The sequence below is a fragment of the Pistacia vera genome, unplaced genomic scaffold (genome assembly GCF_008641045.1).
Source record: "Pistacia vera cultivar Batoury unplaced genomic scaffold, PisVer_v2 Contig146, whole genome shotgun sequence".
In the NCBI taxonomy this organism is placed as follows: Eukaryota; Viridiplantae; Streptophyta; class Magnoliopsida; order Sapindales; family Anacardiaceae; genus Pistacia; species Pistacia vera.
Genome location: NW_022195532.1, coordinates 1,134,163 through 1,151,614, shown reverse-complemented (window position 1 = coordinate 1,151,614; position 17,452 = coordinate 1,134,163). Strand labels below are relative to the sequence as shown.

Below are 17,452 nucleotides of genomic sequence, written 5' to 3'. Positions count from 1 at the left end.
TAGCCGAAAAACCTGTGATCACTTCGACTTTTCACATCAAACCATGGGCCAAACCAAGATTTTATTTTGGAGAGGCTTCAATTTTTTTATTAATAAAAATGTCAATGATAAAATAATTTTTTATTAATAGAAAATGAATCTTGTATTCAATTATGAGGGACAAAAATTATATATGTGTAACATTACCCTTTTATAAAAAAAAATATCAAAAGGATTTTGCATGTGAGAGACAATGTTGTACATTGGTGTTTTAAATTAATTAAATTCATCATAGAAATATTTATTTTAAAAGTCATTAAATATGATTTAATAATTNTCACGGACCAATCTCTCTCTTTGTATATTCATTACCCAATCACATTTCATATTTCATTTATTTTTTTGTCACTTTCTTCCTTTGCTTAGCCGAAAAACCTGTGATCACTTCGACTTTTCACATCAAACCATGGGCCAAACCAAGATTTTATTTTGGAGAGGCTTCAATTTTTTTATTAATAAAAATGTCAATGATAAAATAACTTTTTATTAATAGAAAATGAATCTTGTATTCAATTATGAGGGACAAAAATTATATATGTGTAACATTACCCTTTTATAAATAAAATATCAAAAGGATTTTGCATGTGAGAGACAATGTAATTAATTAAATTTATCATAGAAATATTTATTTTAAAAGTCATTAAATATGATTTAATAATTGTGACCAATTCATTTAATTATTTTGGTAAAGAACTGAAAGCATTTCCTTGTCTTAAACCAACTATGATATTTAAATTGCATAAAATTTTGAAAAAATCTCATTGCCTTTTCCACGTGTTTGAAAGCAAGCCGTCATAGTCACAGATTCATAAATCCTCTTCGAGTGTTCCTATTTTGTTTTATTTTCTCTAGAAGGATCATTACTGCAAATCAATAGATAACTTAAAATTTTCTCTAATTTGTTTTTCTAAATTATCTGTATTTGATGTTAAAGTCATAATTTATAAGGAAAAAATTGATCCTATTAAAATTTAATACTTTATTTACTATATAATTAATTAATCTATGTATCACCATCTTAAGTTAAGAACTATACTTGATTTGACAATATATTAGATTTGATAAATATTATTGGATCAGTTTTTCGGTTTGCACTTAAAATATTTGATTTCATGTAATAATATTTTACTAAGCAAAATATATAAAATTAGTTAAAAGATTGTTATAGCAGCTAAAACATTTTTACGTATCGCAACAATACACACACACAAATATATATAAAGTAGATTAATTGAAATAAAAAAAAGACCCAATAATAACAAAATTAATTATTATAATTTTATTAAATTTCATGATAGAGTTGCAAATAATTTTACTAGGTCCAACATAGACCGAAACATTTAAAAAGATGTGATAAAATAACAAAAATTGTTTAAAGATTTCAAGAATTTCTGTTGTTAAATTTTAAATATTATAATAAATAATAAAAAATAATTTGATAATATTTATAAATTTCAATAACTCGCTAATACTTAATTGTTATTCTAGAAATCTGAGGGGTTTATTACTTTATTTTCCCCAAGAAAGAAATTATTTGTTCGCTGAATACTTGAATTATCCCGTGGGAGGGTGACGTAAACACATCACCTGCGGGTGACGCAGTCGCTAACTCTTAAAGACTTTCTCCAACAATTATCCATGCCATTCCCTCTTTCCTCCTTTCTCTTCGTTTCTATTTTATTAATTCTCATCCCTCTCTTCTCTTTCTCTTCTTTTTACTTTTATTTGTTTTCAAAAACTACTATTTTTTCTTAACGAGCAAATCATGTATCCTTCTTCATCTTCTTCCTTCTCCTCTTCAATGACCTCCTCCTCCTCGCGGCACCACAGACCTCTGGGTCCCACCAACCTCACGCGCTACGTCTCGGCTCCAGGTTCTCTTTTAACTTCGGCCGTCGATTCCGTCATCGGATCGCATCAGCCGTCGCTCGTGCCGCCTCCTCACTACTTCTCTTCGCCTCACGATTCCTCCTCTTCTTGCTCTTCCTTCACGTCCGACTCAACCTGCAAAGTCAACTCATCCAACGATGCTAAACACTCCAAAACCGGACTCCAAAGATCCTACGGCTTCAATGAAATCGCTCACTCTTCTTTGCTCAGACAGAGAAGCTCTCCCGCTGGTTTTCTCAACAATCTCACCACTGAAAACGGTAAGTTTTGCTTTTTAAAAGTGTTTTCCGAAAGCAGATTTGAGAAATAGTAAAAACGGAAATTTGACTTTTTAGATAAGTGAGAAATTGTTTTAGGCAATTAAATTTATTTATTTTTATATAATTTATTTTTGTGTTTTTTTGTTTTTCCTGAAATAGAATGACGGCTCATCTGTTTCTGAAAAACAGTTTTTGATCGCACTTTCTTTTTGCAATAATTGTTTCTGTCTATGGTTAAATTGAAATGATCTTATTGTCCTTGCTCAATCAGTGTAAGCGCTGAAATGTCAATTAGGGCTTAGGGGTGCCTTTGTCATTTCGCTTTATTCTTCTAAAAACCTCCCCTGAACTTTAGTATAACTTTCATCACCCCAATATTTGAGAATTATTACTGTTTGCCCCTAAGTATTTCGCTAGCCTTCCCATTATGGTAGGTAGGGGACATGAGCGATAAATTTTAAATGATAAGAGATATTTAAAATTTCTGAGAACGTTAGGGGAGGTCAGCGAAATTAGTTATTGTTTTAATGGAGTGCTAAATTAGCTGGCATCGGCTTCTAAGTAGTAAGTTCTAACGTCTTCTTTCGGTCACATGACAAGATGCTGTGCCGTGTGGATTAATGTTGACTTGGACGGAAATGACAAAAATGTTCATGTTTAAATCTAGTTTTAAGGGCTAATATCGGTATTAAATATTGCCCTTTACATAATTTTATGTTAATAATAATTTATTCTATTATTCTGGTAGATGAGGATGAATCTTCTTTTTTATTTTTCAATTTTTATTAATAATTCCTTACCTTATCCTTTCTAATTTTTTTTTCAATTTTCTCGAGCCTTTATTAGTGTTTATTTCTTATGATTTTTTGTTAAACATTTTTAAATATTATTAAATATCTTTTTTTTTTAAATAAAAAAATAAGCTTTTAAGTTTGATAGCGTAGTCAAATCAGTCGACTATTGGATCTCATCTCTCCAAGGGTCAATGGTATTCCGTTTAGTGGGGAGATCTAACGGTGGTTGTTGGTCTGTCAATGGCGAGCACATAGTAAATCAAACCCCCACTCGACAAATTATTATAAGAAGCAAAATTTATAGATAAGATCCTTACTTGACTTTTTTAAAGTATTATTCTAAAAAGTGCTTGGTCACTTTTTTGGGTGCAAGTTTTTTATTATTTTCACCATCTTTAGTAATAAATTTCTTGTTTATATGTTTTTTTTCGTCAAATAAAATTTTAATTGAAATCTTTAATTATTTGGCGGGTTTATTTCAATTTCCCTTATGAGATTACTTAAAACTGAAAGCATTTGCTTCTTTCAGGATGTATTAAATAAACTCTTATTAGGGGTTTTTTTGATAATTTTGTAGGGGGATGTTTGATATTTTTAAAGGGGTTTTTAATTTTTTTAATATTTTTTTAAACTCTCTGAACTGATAAATTAAATGGGTTTATTAGGATTAAGCGGAGTTATTTACAGGTAATTTTCTTTTTGAAGTAAATTAGAATAAGGTTAAAGAAATTAACTTGTGACATCATTATTTTATTCATAATCTTCCGTTAAATTATGCTTTACTTTAATTTGTAACACTAATGATAGAAGTTTTATGACATGACTTTTTTAACACGGAAAAGAATGATTATGTATAATTAGTAAAGAAATATTTTATGGTTTAGTTTTGTTATTATTTTGGAGATATAATTTATGCTACAAATTATACTATCAATATACTTGTAGGGTAGGATTTTCTCTTTAAATAATGTAACACAAGCACCTCACCGCCTACCAAGGTTTTGTTGGTTTCTTAGCTTTATTGGGGTGTCTTTCAAGTGCTTGATTTTTTAGAATATGAAAATGACCCCACCTACATTTGAGAATGCCACTTCTTGTCTTTTTCAGGATTCAATGATACAAATGAAATAGCATTATCATCATTGTGAACTTACCAAGGACTAAATATGCAAATATTATTTTATTTTATTTTTCTGTTTTATGGAAGTTTAAAGTAGTAAATTTGGGTAGTTGATTTATGAATCCAATAACCAGTAGGGTTAATATTAATTTAAGCTGGTCTATAAAGTGGTTTGATATGTGAAGAAAGAACATTTTAAATGTGCAAGCACATTTTACAGTTTTTTTTTTTTTTTTTTTTGTATGTGTGGCATTTTTGTAACATGATTTAGGTTGAAATAAAGAGTAGTTTAAGGTCCGTTGACGTGATTCAATATGGCAGAGTAATGCATTCGAATGAATTGATTGACTCATGATGATAAAGTTTATGGTCCCATTTCAAATCTAAGTTTTATCTTTTTTATTTTTGTAAGTGTAAAAGGAAACTACTATTCATTGGTTTAGTGGTAAAAATGGAATGGTTGGAAATTTTTGAAATGGAAGCAACAAGTTTAGTGAAACTTAAATGAGTTGGAGTAATGAGTTCGTAATTATTATCTAATAGATTGAGGTCCAGGAAGTTTACCTTCTAGTTCATGTATCCAGAAAGAGCATGCTTTTATCATGTGTCATGTTGTAAAATAATTTATAGTAATAGAAGTTGATAGGATCAGATATATATGTTAATTTATGTTTGAACAATTATTTGAATGCATTGATGTGTTTTAATTTTTGGGTAGTGGAATATTCAAGCTTATGCATTTATGCTTTTTATCTGGTCAAATTGATATGTTGTTACACAAGATGTACTCAAAATGAAGAGTTAAATTTCACTGTAAGCGGGAGCCATATGGCTCCCTTGTTTATTGGCCTTTCTTTTTAGAATACCATTTTGCTACCCAATTTATTTATTTTTTCTAATATGTGCATTGTTGTCTTAATCCTATTTTTCAGTAGTACATCTTTTGTAATTTTATTTTTTCTTGATGATCCTTCTATGCCAATAAGACAACCATGCTGTGCTAAATGAAATTCTCAGAAGTTGGATTGCCACGAATTGTTATTGTTATGGTTATTAAATGAACTGTGATCTTCATGTCAAAAGCTGTTGTGGTTAAATGTATGCATGATTTTCATTGTCAACACCATTTCAACTATGGAAATTTCAATTGTTTATATACTAGGTGAAATAATTAGTCGAAGTTTTGATAGGTGAAAAAATGCATATGAAGTATCTTCATTAACTTACTGTGGTTATATATCATTTGACAATGTGGTCATTTTGACAGGAGGTTTTTCAGTTACAAGGGAGACTGGAAACTATAACTCCCAAGGCGGCTCTGGTGGTGGCCTTGGAGTGTCAAGGTTAAAGCCTCAATTGAGTTTTACCAGACAAGATTCTCTTTCTCAAATCTCTGAAGTAAGTGAGAATGGCATTGATGGAGTTAGCTCTGGTAACCGCCAACAAAATCCTGCACATTCATATGCCACAACTAGTTTTGGATTAGATTCCTGGGATAATGGCAATTCAATTGTGTTTTCTGTCCCACCGAGTAAACGAACTAAAACTATTGATGGAGATATTTTTAACTGTCTCAATGCCTTGGAAACTCAGGTACTATAATTTTCCCAACCTTTTCATTACTAAAGTTAAGCAAGAATGACTTTTACTAGCTGTAGTGTACTCTGATAGTCAGATAAACAAAGTAGTACTTCATATTTCACACCCTGTATAATTTTTCTCTGATGTGTAGTAATTTGGTATGGAAATTCACCAAGGATTCGTAGTATTGATGATAACCATGCTTCACATTTGGCTTGTTGTAATTCACATTTCCACTATGAAACATTTGTGTTTGATGTTCATTTCAGTTTAGCCTGCCACAAACATCTCTTGAGATGGCCACAGTGGAGAAGTTACTCCAGATCCCTGAAGATTCCGTCCCTTGCAAAATCCGTGCTAAACGTGGCTGTGCCACTCATCCCCGCAGCATTGCTGAGAGGGTTAGTATTGACTTAACAAAACATATTATTTCTCATAGATTTTCTAAGAACTGCATATACGTTGAATTGCTTCATTCTTGTTTCTGTAAACCATCAATGCTATAAAGCACATCATCTGGCACTTTTCTAAATGCTGATTCCAGTTGTTAATGACAAAACCATTTGGATTATTTGAAAAAAATTGGCTCTTTTTTGGCTGATTACTGGTACTAAGTTGCAGCCATTCTTTGACAATATGCAGGAGCGAAGAACTAGAATAAGCGGCAAATTGAAGAAACTGCAAGACCTTGTTCCGAACATGGATAAGGTAATAAAACAGTAGTGCATTTTGAAGTCTTACCATGATCGAGTTTAAATTCAGTTCATGCTATGAGAACCTTTACCATATTTCTCAAAAATTTTATGCTTCAAACTGTATATGCCATGCAATGCTTGAACTTTTCTTTTAAATGTAAATACAGCAAACAAGCTATGCCGACATGCTGGACTTGGCAGTGCAGCATATCAAAGGCCTTCAAAATCAAGTTCAGGTTTGTGATTATTTCATTTCTGCATAAATCATTAATGTTGCTTGTAACTCATTTTTTTTTCCTTGATTACTTATTTATTAATGGCTTGAATCCATTTGGGAAATTGCAGAAATTGCAACAAGAATCTGAGAATTGCACATGTGGGTGCAAACCAAGCTCATGATGAATGGTAATGAATAAAACAAGGGATGAAATTGCAGTAAGTAGACTAAAATTTTGTACTCTTACCCAAACTTTTTGATTGTTGTAACTTTGAAATGTAAGGTGTAAGTATGATTTAACTAAAAAAGTGTATATAAGAAACTGTAGTTTTTGTTTTTATTCTTCTTTAAAGATGTGTATGTTTTGTTTGTTAGACAAATAAAAATATGGAAATGTAGTTCAATTTTGTTTCATTTTTTTTTTTTTTTTTTTTATCATAACTACTGCTTTTTATGTGTGGAGGTATATTGTGGATTAATAATTTAAAGCAAAGGCTTTGAGCACTTGTTACATATTCAACGTCTTGAAGATTCAAGATGCTAGAAAGAAATCTCAAGGGTTGGCCATCAAGAAGGTTTGTCTCCGAGTTTTTGGGTTTAATCTTGGGATCATCTATCACATTATGACTTACCTGGACCTTTGGACTTATAAAATGTTCAATAAATCTCGAAGATTAGCTGGTATACGCAAACTTGCTCGACACTTCAGTTACCCAAAAAAAAAAAAAAAAAAAAAAACTTAAAAGATTTTGACCGGCGACAATCCAAATGGTGGTTACTTCTTGGAATTAAGATTTTAACAACTATTTTGTGTGACTACAAATTTCGAAAGGAAGCTGAAACATTTGAGTCATAAGAGGCCAAGTGATTTGTAAAGAGCTGAATTTTCCCTTTCACATTCACCAATTTTTACTATAACCCTAGGGACTCTAATCTAATCCTCATGAAGACCATGCCCAAGTCCTAAATGAAGACTTAACTGTAGTGCAATAAGGAATTCACTGAGTTAATCTAAGTAATGAAATGTCACGGTTCCTAATATCAACACTCACTTTTACTTAAGGAAATCTTAAGATTACTATCACAATAATATGATTATATTGGGTCCTTTGAGTTTATAGAGTGTTTATGGTTTGAAGATTAGTTGAGATGTGCATAAACTGTCAGACACACCATTTTACCAACAAAAAAAAGCTCCACCTTTTACTGTGCAAATACAAAAGAGACATTATTCCAATAACTATTTTTATTAAAGTTTAATTCTCAGAATGCACATCTAGTTATAAAATCACATGATTTAACCTAATTATCCTCGATATAAAAATAACAATAACAAAATTAATTAGAATGCGGTAGACTACTAAATTTAACATTATCTAATATAGTCTAAAAATGTTTTAATTGGACTGTTAAATCGTACTATTAATTTATTAAATTCTAAAGTACTAAATATAATATAATCTAGCTTAATATGTTCTATATAATTATTAAATTACTGAATTTTATAATTAAATTTATCCTTTTAAATAATATTATCACATTTTAGAAAATTAAAATTATAATAGGTTATATATATCTCAAGCGGCTACAAAATATCCTAACGGAATGCTCAAACTCAAGAGAGTCGATATTGGAGAAGCTAAAGTTTCGTGTCTTTCATGTGGCTTGTTGTTTATGTTAATTAAATAACTAAACTATAGCACACAAACTTCAGTTAGTCGCTTCCAATATAGTAATAATATACATGAAACCCAGCGATGTTACTTCTTAAAAACCATGAACATTCACAAAACTGGACAACTAAAAGAAGCTTTAAAGCTTATTATCTCAACCCCAGCAAGCCACTTAGACCCTTCTGTGTACATGCCACTTTTGCAATTTTGCGTTGAATCCAAAGCTGAAAACCTTGCTCATTTGATTCATACCCACATTATAACAAATGGGTTTGATTTTAGTTTAAATTTGAGCAACAAATTGATTATCTTTTATGGGAAAGTCGGTGACATGGTGTCGGCACGCAACGTGTTCGATAGAATGCGTGACAGAAATGTTGTGTCATGGACAGCAATGATTTCTGGGTATACTCAGAGTGGATTTTATGAGGATGCTTTGTTAGTGTTTAAGGGGATGTGTAGAGGTGGTGTCAGGGCGAATCTGTTCACGTTTGGTAGCGCATTGAGGGCGTGCATTGGGATGGGGCGGTTGTCGAGTGGGATGCAGATACAAGGGTGTGTTGAGAAAGGAAGGTTTGGGGAGAATTTATTTGTGAAGAGCGCGTTGCTTGACTTGCACGCGAAGTGTGGAAGGATTGAGGACGCGTGGTTGTTGTTTAAGACGATGAAAGAGAGGGATGTGGTTTCTTGGAATGCTATGATTGGTGGGTTTTCTTTCCAAGGATTTGTTGATGATTCGTTGAGGCTGTTTCGATCAATGATGAGAGAAGGTATTGCTCCCTTGAGTTTTGAACTTCTATGAATTTTGTTTAGTTTACGCTATTATCAGCTGCTTTTTACTTGAATGCTTTCGGATACAACCCTGTAAATTGACGCATTTTGTTCCTTTTGTTAACAATAGTGTAACATATCAGGTGTCAAGTGATCAAATTTGTTTTTTTTTTTTTAATTGTAGAATATGGTTTTTTAATAGCTCTCGTAAATGTTTCAACAAAAATGTATATTTTGTAAAAGAGACGTATAAGTTTGTACCTTAAAAGCACATAACTATTGGAGTAAGACACTTATTTTTATTAAGCATGTGAATTGAGGGTACTTGTCTAGTTTTGTATTTCATTTAAATTCTGGTAAGTGGAAAATCATTGCTCAATTTTATAAGTTGGTTCATTGTGACAAAATCTGAAGCGACAATACTAGAAATCTGATTCTTCTCTTTCTTTTCTTTTTTTTATATAGCAAATTGGAAATATGATATTGGTCAGGTGTTGCCACTACATTAGCATGAGGTATTGACAACTCTGGAGTTTCTGACTAACTCACATACCCTTTATTGAGAATATTGACATTATGATGGTGTATGGGATTTGTTTTGAAATAATATCTGGGAAAACTCTATCCCATTGCATAGTGATATTTTGTAGGTATATTTTTGTATATATATATATATATATTCTGTATGTTAGTTTTAACTACTTAACTTTTACAGGGTATGTCCCTGATTGGTTCACCCTGGGGAGTGTTATAAGAGCCTCTATTGCAGGTATTGGTCTTATGAATGTCACTCAAATTCATGGATTGATCGTCAAACTAAGTTCTGGATCATCTAATATCTTGATTGGTTCACTAATTGATGCATATGCAAAATGTGGAAACATAAGAAGTGCTTATCAATTATACAAAAATCTGGTAAAGAAAGACATAGTATCTTGCACTGCATTGATCAGTGGGTTTGCTCGTGAAAAAAATTTTGGCGGAGAGGCTTTGGATCTTTTCAAAGAAATGATTCTGAAGACAATGGAAATTGATGATGTTATATTATGCTTAATGTTTAATATATGTGCCAACATGGCATCACTAAGCTTGGGAAAGCAAATTCATGCTCTTGCTTTAAAATGCCAACCGAGCTATGATGTAGCTATGGGAAATGCTCTTATAGATATGTATGCGAAATCTGGAGAAATTGAAGATGCAAGACGTGCTTTTGATGAGATGGGAGAGAAAAATGTGATTTCATGGACATCCTTGATTGCTGGGTATGGGAAGCATGGCTATGGGCATAAAGCAATTGCACTATATGAGAAAATGGAATTTGAAGGACTGAAGCCAAATGATGTTACCTTCCTGTCTCTGCTTTTTGCTTGTAGTCATACTGGATTAAATAGTGAAGGATGGGAATTATTTAATAATATGGTTAGAAAACACAAAATCGTCCCCCGAGATGAGCATTTTTCTTGTGTGGTAGATCTGTTTGCACGTGGAGGGCACTTAGAATCAGCTTATGATATGATATGCAAGATGAATATTAAGCCTAGTGCATCACTTTGGAGTGCTATTCTTGGGGCATGTATTATCTACGGCAATACGTCTCTTGGAGAATTAGCTGCGATGAATCTTTTCAGTATGGAGCCAGAGAGCTCAGTGAACTATGTTGTTTTATCAAGCATATATGCTACAGCTGGCGAATGGGACAATGCTTGGAAAACACGGAAACTAATGGAAGAGAGATGTTTAAGAAAGAGCCCGGGATCTAGCTTTTTGTAGCCTGCAAAGAGGAAGATTTTTCTTTTGGAGCCATGTTGGAAAGATGCAAGTATCTTAATTTTCATTCCTCTGGGAGTTGAACTTGGACTTATTTAAGTATGATTTTATTTTGAAGCTACAAAAGATAGGAGGAAATGTTAATTACCTGAAAGAGTAATCTTGTGGGAAAGGGAATTGTGTTCGTTTAATTGATAAATTTTTCTTGAAAATTGATAATGATTACCCCAGGGTGGATGCTGGGAATTTAGACTTGAAGGATCATACGATAAGTTGTGCACAGCTATTCTAGGTGCTTCTAACATTTTTAGGCTTCCATCGACTTGGTTGAAGCAGAATTCCAGCTCTGAACGTAAGTTTTCATTTATGATTTTGTTTTTTTTAATTTTTCCCTCTGGTTGTTTAAATTGTAATTGAAATTGCATATAAGCATTCATTGTGTATATTTATTGTGTTCTCTATCTGGAGAGCTCTAAAAGATTGAAATTAGCAGAGCAAGTTTGTGTGTTTTAGAAATTAAAAGTCACCTTGATTTTTAGTTTGTTATCCTCTTTGGGTCTTGACTTCTATCATGTTTTCAGTTTTCTGGGCTCTTCTTGGTGGATGTTCTACTGGGCGTTTGGCAGCAATACTGCACTGAGACGAATTCAGGGAACCATTTCCGTGGACTACTAAAGTCAAGTGCCCAAGTGATTTTGGATTGTTCTTTGATATGTAAACATGTCATCATGATCTTTAAAAGTTTAATAATGATTGTTACTTTGATACTCACGGCTGTTATTCCTGTCTTGTCTGGTTTTTGCAGAACTGACATATCTGCTGGGCGCACAGCTAGAAACTTGTTTAGTGGCGTGGCTAGCCTCCAGATTCTTATCTTATTAAACTTCCTGGATACTGATTTTGATCTTATTAGTTCTATGGATAAACTAGAAGGTTGCTGTCCAAGTAATATAATATTGCCATCTGCTGTTTAAAGGTTATCACCAGATCTAAAACACTTTAGTCGTTTGCCTAACCTTAAAAGCTTTCCTTGACTCTAATTTGGAACTCTTCTTTGTGTACTATATTGTGCACAATCTTTATTCGGTAATTTTGCCAGCAGATCCCAGAGTAGGCTTGTCTGATCCTTACTTTACTTTGAGAATTGTCCTTTGTGCTGGTATTGTTTAATCAGGTGCAGCTAGGTGACCAGACACGGGGAATGTTAAGTTACTGTAGAGTCCACCAGTGCCGTATCATAATCTATATATGGAACTAACAATAGTTATTGTGTTCTCTAGTGTTTTAGCTAGTGGTTTGCTCGATCCTGGAGTGCTGCACGCCCATTGCGCTTGCCTGGAGACTGACCTTAGACTCAGCATCTTTGTCAGAGAGATAAAATTCCAATCTTGGAGCATCTCTGATTAGATTCTGTTGTAAGAACTATTGTATTGTATTATATTATAAGTTGTTGAAATCTAGGAGTTCATATCTGTAAGACAACTTGAATTATTTAGTCCTCTGTTTCTTAATAATGTGCCAGGTTTCTTATATTCCATCAAGGATTATATGCTTACATACAAACACTCTGATCATTTGGAGGTGATTGGGTATATAGACTCTGATTTTCGGTGGATGTAAAGATTCTAAGAAGTTTACTTCTAGATATATATTTATTATTGCTAATGGTGTTATATCTTGGAAAAGTACTAAGCAAATTATAGTTGCAACATCCACAATAGAAGCTTAATTCATTGCGTGCTATGAGGCTACATCACAAGCTTTATGTTTGAGAAACTTTATATCTGGATTAAGAGTACATATCTGTAAGACAACTTGAATTATTTAGTCCTCTGTTTCTTAATAATGTGCCAGGTTTCTTATATTCCATCAAGGATTATATGCTTACATACAAACACTCTGATCATTTGGAGGTGATTGGGTATATAGACTCTGATTTTCGGTGGATGTAAAGATTCTAAGAAGTTTACTTCTAGATATATATTTATTATTGCTAATGGTGTTATATCTTGGAAAAGTACTAAGCAAATTATAGTTGCAACATCCACAATAGAAGCATAATTCATTGTGTGCTATGAGACTGCATCACAAGCTTCATGGTTGAGAAACTTTATCTGGATTAAGAGTAATCGACTTTATTGCAAGACCATTAAAGATGTATTGTGATAACTCGACTATCGTTTTGTTCTCAAGGAATAACAAAAGCAATAGTTGCAACAAACATATTGATATAAAGTATCTTTCAATTAAAGGTCATGTTAAAGAGCAAAATGTGGATATCCAACACATTGGTATCGAATTAATGGTTGTTGATCTCATGACCAGAGAATTACCGGTTAAAGTATTTAAGGATCATGTGGATTGTATGGGGCTAATTAGTTCATTTGATGTATATGTTAGCTTTTAATTTTGTATTTATGACCTTATTTGGATATTTTGACATATACAATTTACCTATTATATTTTGGTGCACATAAAGTTAAATGTAAAAAAAAAGTGGACCACAAATGACTTATAGGAAGTTCATTCATAAATTTAAAATACTCTTAAAGTTCTTATATAAAATATCATGCATTGTAGACGGAAGGAAGCATTCGGTTTAAAGGATATGGTCGCCATTATTCATATATTGATCATTTATGTAAGTAAGAGCTTGTTATAACTCATATTATGACCATATTCAAATTTTATTGATCGTGTATACAACATTTTTTTATTCTGGCATGAGGCCAAGTGGGAGAATGTAAGATCTAATGTGGCCACATGCCACAATTATGCAGTTAAAATAATAATAATAATAATAATAATACTGTTAATATAATGCAGTTATGAGTGGTTTTAAGGAGTTATAAAGTTAAACTGCCTATCTTAATCCTTGATGGAAGGTTAAATGACAGTTGTTGGGATTTTCTTACTCCCTAGTACAGCTGATCAAGGATCAGTCCCAAGCGGGCCTAGGCCTGGGCCCGTTTGGGATTGGTTCCTTTGGGATTGGTCCCATTTGGCACTAGTTGCTCATGGGTCTGGGACCGGTCCCAAACCCATGAGCAATTTTAGGACCCGGACTAGTCCTATGGGCCTACAAAATTTTATTTTCCCCTCTATCCATTTTTTTTTTTAATATTTTAGGGGCGAAATAAAATTATGTAGGGGGGTTTAGTAATTTTCAGGGGTAGATTAGTAAGTTTTTAAAAGTTTAATTAATTTTAAAAAATAATAAAATAATAAATAAATTAATGGTTAATTTTAACATAAATGTAATATTTACTCAATCACACATTCACGCTTCACAAATAAACAATTAAATAAATTTTTTTATTAAATTATTCATCTTCATCGTCAACACTATTTTAATCATTAAAATCTGTGTTCCCAAAGAGTTCAAGTAGTTCGGAATTTTCAAGGTGCTGTTGTAGTATTCTCTCTGCATGAGACCAATCCCGTAAACACATTATCACTTCAATCATCTCATCGGTTAAAGAGCATCTTTTGTCTTCAACAATCCGACCACTCGTTGAAAATGTTGACTTGGATGCAATTGTAGAAAGCGGCACAGATAAAATGTAACATGCCATTTGGGCTACAATGGGGAATCGACTTTGATATTGGCTCCATCATTAAAGCAAATCCATCTCACGTTTCTCCTTCTTCGTCATGTAGAACAAGTCCATTTGTAGGTAGCGATTAAGCTCATTTGGTCCAGGTATGTACGAGCTGGAGTTGCTACTTTCACCATGTTCCATATATGTCCACATGCTCGATCCTTGATGGAGGTCTTTATAAGGGTCCTGATCGTGTCTCTTGGACGTTCCACTTCTACGTCCATTGTACCTATTCTGATATAAAGAAAAAAGGTTTTCCAATTTTTACTTAAAATTAGTCAAATAAAACGTATAATCATGCCCTAAATGCTGGCCTATCTCAGTAATTGTACAATTAACTATGTGTAATTTAAACATAGGATCTACAATAAGGCCCAATCCATATAAGAATGGAATATCTAACCAATATTTCTAGTATTTTTCTTCTATCTTTAAAACAATTTCCATTAAAACGTTATTATATTTATATTTAACAAAAGTTTTAGAAATTTGAAGTAAAATATTTAACGCTAAATTAGTAGTCGGATAATAAATACCACTTAATGTATTAGTGGAACCATAATTTTTTTTTTTTTTTTGAAATGAATAAAAAAGTTCACAAACCGCCCAATCATCATAGCTGACAACTTTTCCGGTTGACAAAATCTGTATTTTGTCTTGCGGTTGGCAAAGCTTTTTCCAACATCAAGTAGGTGGAGTTCCAATGGATAGGTATGTCCATACATAACTTCAAAGGTTGAACTAGTGGGTTCTCTTGTCTACAATATTTGACTTACTCTTGCTATCTTTTGTTGTTACTGCCGACGATAAATCCGATAGCTGTGCGCACCCTCTCCATCTTCGAATGTATAACATCTAAACTTGCTTTAACAATCAAATTGATGATGTGACAAGCACATCTCTGGTGAAATTTTTTTCCTTCACCATGCGGATCTAATCTCTATTTCAAATAAAGAGATTGCTGTGGTGTTAGCAGCTGCATTATCAAGCGTTAGCATTACAACTCTATCAGTTAATACATATTCTTGCACAACTTCAAGAATTGTAAAATAAATAGTGTCAACAATGTGTTTTTTATATAATAGTTTAAAATCCATTAATTTTTGTTATAAACCCCAACTATGATCTAAGAAATGTATTGTGACAGTTAAAAAATCTGTTTTTGATCTACAAGCCCATATGTCTGATGTAAGTGCAATATATATATTTCTAAAATTTTGAAATTCGATTTCAAGTTTATTATTTATTTTGTTATAAAGTTTTAGTATATCTCTTCTACTTGTACTTCTACTAACAGGGGTATATGCTAGATAAAATGCAGTTTTAATCATGTGAATAAAATAAAGATTTTCAAATAAACAAATGGGATAGTCTGTAGTGACTATGAATCTTGCTGTTTCCTCTCGTGCAACATGTGCATTGTATTGCCATGTTGAGAGAGTTGAGGATTATGAATTAAAATAAAGTTGAGTTTGAATTTGTCTACCTGATCCAGTTGAAGATGTATCGAACAGCTACATTATTTGGGAGTGCTTCTTCTCCAAGTGTCGCCGCATCGTCGAAGTCCCCTTCTCAACGCCAATAATGGTTCCACAGAAATTACATACCCCACTTGTCTATTGAGTCGCAGCTCGCTTGTGTTTAGCTGCACCTCGTCCCGGTTGAATGTTGTTGTTGAATTGCAGTTGCTGCCTCTGGAGGAAAGAGTGAAAATGGATTGAACCCTTCCATTTCTTCGGTGGATGGAACGTAAAACTCATTTGGGGATGATCCTCCGAATGCATCATTTTGGGAATCCATTATGAATTTATGATAAAATAATAAATAATTAAATGAAAAAAATTAAATAATAATATGAATAAGAGATGATATTGAAAAATAGAAAAAATTGAATAATATGAATAAATAAATAATAATATGAATAAATTATAAATATAAATATAAATTGAATGAGAATTTGATTGGAGATTTGGAGTAGAGAGTAGAGAGATTAAGATTTGAGAGAATGAGAGAAAAATGAGAAATTTAGGGGATTGAACCCTTGTAGGCCTACTAAGACCAGTCCTTGAGAGGACTGATCCTAGGACCGGGTTTTTGGGCCAAGTTTTTGGACCCGGTCCCAAATGCCCAGCTCTACTCCCTAGCCTAGTTATATAAATATATCACCTTTTCCATATATGGGTGATAAGAGGATATAAATATAGTTTTATTCGGCAAAGGTTAGAAAACATCTCTCAAACACTCTCACAAATCATCTACTTCTTGAGTTCAGTGCAATCCACATTTGGCTTCTATAATGACTGCTTTATACTAGGATACTCATAGAAATATATCAAGTAGAATATATGTATATTAACAAAAGTAAATGGGCCCAAAATTTTCTTTTATTAAATATAAACATTATTTATACAAAACAAAATATCATTTACAAAATGATAATAAAACAGTGGACAATGTAGCTATTGCTCCTCGCTTGTCGACGCCCATCCGACTGCGTTTTCACCTAGATCCTGTAACCACAAAGAAAACAACAGGGTGAGCACAAAACAATGCTCAGTAAGTAAATCTTCTACTCGACTGTCCTCATAACTCTTTCTCTTAATTCTTTCCTTACACTTTTTCTCATCTCATTTATTTCTCTTTCACACAACTCTCTTTCACACAACTCTATTTCTTAACTTCTGCTATAGGTCACGGCCTCATCTAACCCGAGGCACGGCCGGGTGGAATTCACACAGAACCAACCCACTCTTCGTAACTTTCGGGTGGAGATCACAAAGCACCAACCTGTTTTTCATAACTATCGGGTGGAGATCACAAAGCACCAACCCGTTTTTCATAACGATCGGGTGGAGATCACAAAGCACCAACCCGTGTTTAGGGTTCTTCTCTTTCTCTCTACTCTTAGAGTAGGTCACTCACACAGTTCTCTACTCTTCCTCAAGCTAGTATTCATAGTGTAGCTTAATTCTTAGAGTAGTTTATTCACAAAGTTCTCAACTCTTTTTTAAGCTACTTCTCAAATGCATAGTTAATGCATATG

General features: G+C 32.8%; 2 protein-coding genes across 3 annotated transcripts; both read left to right on the top strand.

Moving 5' to 3' along the window:
* Window positions 1–1,730: 1,730 nt before the first annotated feature.
* Window positions 1,731–6,936, top strand: LOC116123858 (transcription factor bHLH128). The gene is made up of 6 exons (XM_031409599.1): window positions 1,731–2,189; window positions 5,374–5,696; window positions 5,954–6,085; window positions 6,327–6,392; window positions 6,547–6,615; window positions 6,725–6,936. Exons 1-6 carry the CDS (start codon window positions 1,805–1,807, stop codon window positions 6,776–6,778), a joined length of 1,029 nt encoding a protein of 342 aa, XP_031265459.1. The 5' UTR covers window positions 1,731–1,804; the 3' UTR covers window positions 6,779–6,936.
* Window positions 6,937–7,035: 99 nt separating this feature from the next.
* LOC116123857 (pentatricopeptide repeat-containing protein At3g20730) lies at window positions 7,036–12,470 on the top strand. Of its 2 annotated transcripts, XM_031409598.1 has the most exons (5): window positions 7,036–7,171; window positions 8,662–9,039; window positions 9,756–11,159; window positions 11,389–11,521; window positions 11,613–12,470. In XM_031409598.1, exons 2-3 carry the CDS (start codon window positions 8,664–8,666, stop codon window positions 10,808–10,810), a joined length of 1,431 nt encoding a protein of 476 aa, XP_031265458.1. In that variant the 5' UTR covers window positions 7,036–7,171; window positions 8,662–8,663; the 3' UTR covers window positions 10,811–11,159; window positions 11,389–11,521; window positions 11,613–12,470. The 2 variants fall into 2 exon arrangements, with proteins under 2 accessions (XP_031265458.1, XP_031265457.1); XM_031409597.1 differs by lacking the exon at window positions 7,036–7,171 and having other exon boundaries at window positions 8,125–9,039.
* Window positions 12,471–17,452: the final 4,982 nt, after the last annotated feature.

Excerpts from the sequence above, each read along its gene's own strand:
- LOC116123857 (XM_031409597.1), top strand. The coding sequence starts at position 8,373 with ATGAACATTCACAAAACTGGACAACTAAAAGAAGCTTTAAAGCTTATT. Across the intron at positions 9,040-9,755 it reads TCGATCAATGATGAGAGAAG|GGTATGTCCCTGATTGGTTC; the intron begins GTATTGCTCCCT and ends TAACTTTTACAG.
- LOC116123858 (XM_031409599.1), top strand. The coding sequence starts at position 1,805 with ATGTATCCTTCTTCATCTTCTTCCTTCTCCTCTTCAATGACCTCCTCC. Across the intron at positions 5,697-5,953 it reads TCAATGCCTTGGAAACTCAG|TTTAGCCTGCCACAAACATC; the intron begins GTACTATAATTT and ends TGTTCATTTCAG. Across the intron at positions 6,393-6,546 it reads TTGTTCCGAACATGGATAAG|CAAACAAGCTATGCCGACAT; the intron begins GTAATAAAACAG and ends ATGTAAATACAG.